Here is a 7699-nt window from a genome sequence, read left to right as displayed (position 1 = left end):
ATCAGGTGTCACTAGGTGCTGTCTGGCATCCCTCAGAGAGAATGTGCAAACGCCATTTGCTTCAGCCTCTAGCCATGACTTTCACTTAACTCTAGATTACATATGTACATTACTAGCTATTATATATTTTATTATGATAATTTAGAGATATGACATCGCTCAGTCACGCCACGCTGGCGAACCTACGACAGCATGTAGCAACTAACTACATTTTAGTTTATTAATACATAGTAATGATTATAATATTATAGAGCCATATATTCATAACAATATTGTAGATACATAATAATACTGTAGCAACATATCACATTGCAGTAATAATTATATTGCATGTATATCCATCCATCCATCATCCAATCCTACATTGCCCCATGAGAAGCGTAGGAGCTCAGGGCTAGGCAGCTGGTCCCAACATTTAAGATGAGAGTGACCAGCCTCACTCATCCCCGAGTGGCATTACATGAGCAATCATCCCCAACCACCCCTTGGAGATAAACCTTCACCGGCTCAATCCAATTGGAGCGCAATAATTACCCACTAAACCATCAGGCGCCAAAATTTGCTTATATGGTTACCACCCAGCGTAGTAAATGGTTTTCTGGTGCACAGGAAACCATTTGGCTTGTCACTCAGTGTAGAGTCACCTACAGGCTGAAGGAAGTGGAAAGAATGAAGGAAAGAAAGAGAGAAGAGGGAGTGTAAAGTCACCCGTAGGCAGAAGGACAAGGAGAGAATGAAGGAAAGAAAAACAGAAGAGAATGGAAGGAGAGAAGGATGGAGAGGAAACGGCAGACACCCGAGAGCAGCACTACATCGAGTGAGTGGATGGTGAGTGCCCCCACCTACCACCAATTGTGAGGTAAATACATGGTGGTAAATTTGAATACAGAGTATTGTACAACATATTATACTAACATATTGGCACAAATGTTTATGTAAAACAGACATAGGCATATACTTATGTAATGGCAGTACCATGCCAAGACTATAGTAATAGTCAGTAATATATTTGTAATGTATCTATGATATATATATATATATATATATATATATATATATATATATATATATATATATATATATATATATATATATATATATATATGCAGGGTGTTTCAAAAGTCCCTCATTATTTTTTAAAAATTATTAAAATTGCATTTACAAAAGGAATCAAATGACAATTTGTTTGCCAAGTCGTACGGATCACGAGAATTTCGGTGGCATCAAACTTGGCTTCATAAATCTACTGAAAAGTCACTGGTACACCTCAACCTGGGCACCGCCTTTTTTTAAAACAAGCGAGCCACCTTTTTACGCATTCTTGGACAACATTGGACAACATTTCGGGAGTAACAGAAGCAGACATTCCTGATCCGTTTTTCTAGTGTGGGGAGGTCTCACGGCTTAGTGGCATACACTTTGCTCTTAATGTAGCCCCACAAAAAGAAGTCGCATGGTGTAAGATCCGGCGAGCGAGCAGCTCATTCGATGGGACCATGGCAACCAATCCACCGATCTGAGAGCTGCTCATTCAGAAATGAGCGAACCTCATGCGAGTAATGAGCATGGGTCGTCTTGCTGGAAAATGACTTCTTGCATGTCGGCTACAGCTGACAGTTGGGGGATGCAGAATTCCTGAAACATACAAAGAAAATTGTCTCTGTTGATGTTCACGGAATTTCAATCTTTATCCCAGAAGAAGAATGGACCAATCAGCTCAGCTGAGGAGATGGCAGACCAGATAACCAATTTCAGTTTGTCCCGTTCGTGTTCACAGATTTCCACAGGACTGTGAATTCCCCAGATGCGGGTGTTGTGCCAATTGATGCGACCAGAAATGCAGAAGAGAGCTTCGTCACTGAACCACATGTGCTCCAGGATCAACGGGTCTTTTTCGTAGTGATGCAGCAGTGTCTCACACATCTCCACCTGGCAATTGTAGTCTTCAGGTTCCAGCTTCTGAACCACCTGGATCTTGTACAGATACAGCTTAAGATCACGCTGCAAAATCCGCTGGATAGATGTCACGCTGATGTTCATTTCCGCAGCTGCTTGCCGAATGGACGTTCCTTTACTCTGAGCAAAAGCCTCACGGACAGTTTCGACTTTCTCCTCACTCGGCCCACTTTGACGTCTTCCTGATCGGGGTTTGTCCTTAAAGGATCCGGTTTCCATAAACTTCTGGTGGGTGGCAACGATGATGTTCCTATCCAGTGCATAATGCTTTTCGCAGACTGCCCGGAATTGTTGCTGCACTTCAACCACAGATTTAAAAAAAAACCCTCCCATGCAGGAGTTTTACTCATCTGCTATAGAGTCAGATTGGTAGCAGAAGAAAACGATGTACAACTTCAAACATAGACTCAAAAAAATTCTCAACTACTGAGTAAGAGTTTACCACAAGGTGAACGTCTTTGGTGGATTACCTGCAAAGAAAATTGAGAATCAAATTAGTGAGGGACTTTTGAAATACCCAATATATATATATATATGAGATATAATAATATTGTTATATGAATTGGATACATGTATATCAGTGAACATTAATTCATGGTTAGATTAATATTATATATATATATATATATATATATATATATATATATATATATATATATATATATATATATATATATATATATATATATATATATATATAAAATACACATTTCACTCAGGGGGGTCTCACTTAAATGTTTACCCTTCCTCCCGTAAATGCTGACTCCAAGTTTGCAGTCCTTCCTTGCACTGTGTGCATGACCAATAGTAATATACCGAACACAATGGAAAAGATTATAAAGACAGTTGCAGCTGGGCTATACATATAATATGGATTGAACACATAATATGGGGTAGGCGGTGGCTGCATCGGTAGAGAGGCGGTCTGCAGTCCTAATGGACCCAGGTTAGAATCCCGGCTGGGGCAGGGAACAGTTTAAGGATTTGAATTTCATTAAAGCAGACTTTCCTGATCCACCAGATGACCCGCCGACATGTCATAAAAATACCCCCGTTAATACCAATACACCAGTCCTGTATATGACAGCCCTAGCATGTATTCAGTATGGACGGAAGGTGTTAGCGCCGACGTGGTGACATGTGGAGGTGTAGGAGGACTACTGGGCTTTGGGATAGGCTACTGTGAGATATAGGCCCTAAAGCCTTTGCCCAGAGTCGGACAGATTATATATATATATATATATATATATATATATATATATATATATATATATATATATATATATATATATATATGTACTCAATTCTTCCCAGAGCTTCATTGTTTCATTGATTAATTGCATAGTTTCAAACTTAGGTGATGTCAGCTTAATACTTGTGCTCATATTTAAATCCATCTCAGGTAGTGGTTGGAAGTATTTGTGTGTGTGATTGAGGATGGCATAGTGATTGTTTGTAGCAATGGTGGACAAAGATGGTGTAAGCACACCACAGTAGTCAGGTGCTATGTATAATCCTGATGCTGAAGCATGAGATGGTGGCATACCTGGACAAATTATGAAATCTGATGTGTTATGAGTGAAGTAGAAAAACTGTGATTGCCAGATGCGTTGATGATGTGTGAGTTTATCTGGAGCAAATGTGAAGTTGCTGCTTTACTGTCACTTCTGTCTCGAGGCAAAGGGGATGGGGAGGCTGGGAGGGATGGTGTGAGTGCATGTGCACCCTCGTCCAACTAAGTATTTCTGTTTAGATGTTTGATAATTCCAACTCCTTTTGAGTTTTACTATTGATGGGTGACAGTTCTGATGATAATACCTCTATGAATTCATTATTGTAAGCTATCCCATTCATGTGTGGGAGTAAGATAATATTCTCTGTCCTCATAGTTCTCAAACCCAATAAGATGTTAGCTCTTGCTGCTAAGTTTTCTACTATATAGAAAATAGCAGAGACTGGTCTCATAGTCTCCGTAAAACTGATGTCTAAGTGTATCATGACCTTTACGGTTATTTGTTTGCCATCTACAGCATATAAGTATAAATCAGATTCCTCCAAGAAAGTTACTTTCTTCGTTTTTGTAAAAATCCTCTCTAATTCCTCATGTATTATTAAATTCACTGAGAGCCTGTATCTAAGAATAATAGTAGTACAAAAGTGCCCAGGAGTACGCAGCGTAGACCTGGGCAGGGGTTTGAAGTGGAGTTGCCTGAAGGCAAGCCCAGTAGTACGCAGCGTAGACCTGGGCAGGGGTTTGAAGTGGAGTTGCCTGAAGGCATGTCCAGTAGTACGCAGCATAGACCTGGGCAGGGGTTTGAAGTGGAGTTGCCTGAAGGCATGCCCAGTAGTACGCAGATGCCCTCCCCCCGCCCCCCCCGCGTACTGCTGGGCACGCCTTCAGGCAAACCCCACTTCAAGCCCCTGCCCAGGTCTCAATCATTTCCTGTGGCATCCCACGGGATGCATAGGGCCTCAATGAACTCTCTCCACCAATATTTGTCTCTTGCCATCTCCTTCAGGTCCCACCAACACTCCTCTCCTGCTTCTTTTTTCATTGTCCTCAACCAGGTTTCCCTCGGCCTACCTCTACCTCTTCTTCCTCTAGCAGTCCACTCTGGCACATCCTGTATTAAACTACCTTCTTTTCTGTATATGTGCCCCAGCCACTTCCAGCGAGACAGTCTCACATATTCATTAACTGGTTCCCCTCTCGTAATATCCCTTACTCTTGCATTTGTAACTCTGTCTTGCCACTTTACCCCAAGAATCCTTCTCAGTATTTTATTATCAAATCTTAATACTTTCTGATCTGTTGCAATTGTACTATACCATGACTCATGCCCGTAAATTAAAATTGGTCTAACCATGGACTTGTAAATTTTCACTTTAGTATGTACCGAAAGCATATTATTATTCCAAACAGATTTCAACATTCCAACAGCTCACCAAGCCTGTCTAATCCTCTCCTCAATTTCATTGTTTAATGATCCATTAGATGATACAATCGTTCCCAGATATTTAAAGTTTTCTACATTCTTCACCACATTATTCCCAATTACACAATCGATTTGGTTCTCCACGTTCATATTTATTTCAGCCTTTCCACGGTTTATTACCAATCCCACTTTTTCTTCTTCCTCCACCAGACAATCAAACACCCTCTGCATCTCGTAAATACTTCCGCAAATCAGTACAATATCATCAGCAAAGACCAAATCCATCAGCTTCTTATTTTCTTTCCAGTTAATTCCTGCACCTGTTCTCCTTACAACTTTTTTCATAACATAATCCATAACCAAAACAAACAACAATGGCGAAAGAACTCCTCCTTGAATCACTCCTGACCTAACTTGAAATGGATCACGCAAAGAACCACCCACCATTACCTTACAAAAAGTACCTTCATGCAGGCTTCTAATAATATTTACAAACTTTTCTGGTATACCATAGAATCTCATAATTTTCAACATAGCTCCAAGTGAAACACTATCAAACGCCTTTTCAAAATCCACAAAACACATGCTAAGTGGCATTTTCATCTCATTAGCTTGTTGCATTAGATGCCTTACAATAAAAATCTGATCATTACAACCTCGACCCTTTCTAAATCCCGCTTGTTCTTCTCTTAAAATTTTATCAATTACTGGCTCTATTCTGTTCAACAAGATTTTGGAAAAGACTTTTGCAACTACAGGTGTCAAAGTTATCCCCCTCCAATTGCCACACACACTTAAATCTCCCTTTTTTGGTATTTTTATAATCACTCCATTTTTCAACTCTTCTGGAATTCCACCATTATCCAAAGCCACATTAAATAGTTTCAAAAGCGCATTCATCAACTCGTCATTTTCCACCTTAAGCATTTCAGGGAATATTCCATCCTCACCTGGGGCCTTAAAATTCTTTAACTCCTTTATAGATTTTTCTACCTCTTCCAAAGTTATATCCCCTGTTTCTGTCTGCAGATCTCTCTCGGCTGGCAAAATGTCCTCTTCAGCTGGTATTGGTCTATTTAGAACAGATTCAAAGTGCTCTTTCCACCTTCCTTTTATATCCAAATCTTTAGTCATCCAATTACCATTTCTATCTCGTACAGGTATTTCCTTCCTTCTCTTTTCAGTCCCAGTTAACTCCTTTATGGCCTGATACGCTGCTCTTGTGCTCTGACCGTCATTTTTACTTAATTTAATTTCTGTCTCTGTCGCCTTTTCATCATATAGTCTCCTCTTATCACGTCTAACGAGTCTTTTTACTTCAGAATGTAAACTCCAGTACTTTGCTCTAAGTACTCGTACTTCAACTACCTGGCCATCAACATGTTGTTCTTCACTTCTTAACTTAGCCTCTTTCCTTTACTGAATTACATTCCATGTTTCATCTGACATCCACTTTTTCCTTCTCGCTTTTCCTTTTTTCTTAATAGTAACCTTAGCGCTCTCATGCAAGACCTCTTTTACCTCTCTCCACATTTGATTAATATCATTGTCTTCAGATTCCATCAAAGTCTGCAGGACTAGAAACCTGTTTCTACATTCCCACCGAAACTTTTCCCTCGTGCTCTCATCACTTCTCAGCTCATCAAAATCATAATTATTACCTCCTGTACAATTACCATTAACGTTTCTCTTAAGTTTTATTTTAATCTTTGACACAACAAGTTGATGATCACTACCTATATCTGCCCCCTTCCTAACGCAAACATCTTGCAAATAACTCCTATGCCTTCTGCTAATTGCAATGTGGTCAATCTGGTTACAGTATTTACCACATGGTGAAATCCAAGTAGTCTTATGTATTTTTCTATGCTCAAAGATAGTTCCACCAATTATAAGGTCATTTGCCAAACAAAAGTTTCCAAGTCGCACCCCATTTTCGTTTCTTATACCAACACCCTCCTTACCCATACAATCTTCAAAGCCATCCCTACTACTGCCAACAATCGCATTAAAATCACCAATGCAAACTAACACATCATGTCTTGCCACTCTATTCACTACATCCTACAGCTTCTCATAAAAGTCATCCTTCATTTCATCAGCAGCCTCATTTGTCGGAGCGTACCCTACAACCATACTGATATTACCATGTTAAATTTTAAGCGAGCATAAAGCAAGCGCTCATTAATTGGTTCAGACTCACATACTGCCTTACAAGCATCTCTACTCAGTAGTAAGCCTACTCCTTGGTAATGATTTCCATCACTCCTACCAGAAACCAACATAGTAATACCTGTACCATCTTCCAAATTCATTTTATCAACTCCAAGCAACCTCGTTTCTGTAAGAGCACAAATAATCCTGGACACTTTGTAATAAGTATCCTCCCCCCACTTATATTAGGGTTGAACATGTTTGAATCAAGAAAGCTCATCTCACACGTCCACCTTCTGTGCTGGGTGGTGGGTAAATGACTGAGGGAAAATAAAGCTCGAGTGAGCGGCCTTGACTAACTTTCATAGGCGAGTAACTCTCCCTCTCTCTCTCTCTTGAATCTGCTTTCTATCTAATTTCTCCTTATTCTCCACACTATTACCGCTATTATTACCTGATTTAAGAAACGTCTTTTCACATAAAGGACAAATGAAAAACGAAGTGAAATATTTGTCGTCCCCCTCCTCTTTCTCCTCCCCTTCCCCCTCCCCCTCCCCCTCCCTCTTCCTTCTTCCACTGCCAGCAAGCAGTCCCCCCCAACCCTTCTCCCCCTCCCACTCTAAATTTAGGCCACAACCTCCTGTCCATAGCTA

The 7699-nt window shown here is 40.2% G+C and overlaps 1 protein-coding gene across 1 annotated transcript; it reads right to left on the bottom strand.

Moving 5' to 3' along the window:
* Nucleotides 1–1680: 1680 nt before the first annotated feature.
* On the bottom strand, nt 1681–2289 carry LOC145405507 (uncharacterized). The gene has a single exon (XM_080276853.1). The coding sequence runs from the start codon at nt 2287–2289 to the stop codon at nt 1681–1683; it is 609 nt and encodes a 202-aa protein (XP_080132979.1).
* Nucleotides 2290–7699: the final 5410 nt, after the last annotated feature.

Source organism: Coenobita brevimanus, chromosome 67 (genome assembly GCF_032717465.1).
Source record: "Coenobita brevimanus isolate Jiangsu-jjx chromosome 67, ASM3271746v2, whole genome shotgun sequence".
Classification (NCBI taxonomy): Eukaryota; Metazoa; Arthropoda; class Malacostraca; order Decapoda; family Coenobitidae; genus Coenobita; species Coenobita brevimanus.
Note: the sequence above shows the minus strand (reverse complement) of the source record. Positions and strands in the feature narration are given on the sequence as shown.

Coding starts and splice junctions, on each gene's coding strand:
- LOC145405507 (XM_080276853.1), bottom strand. CDS start 2,289: ATGGGAGGGTTTTTTTTTAAATCTGTGGTTGAAGTGCAGCAACAATTC.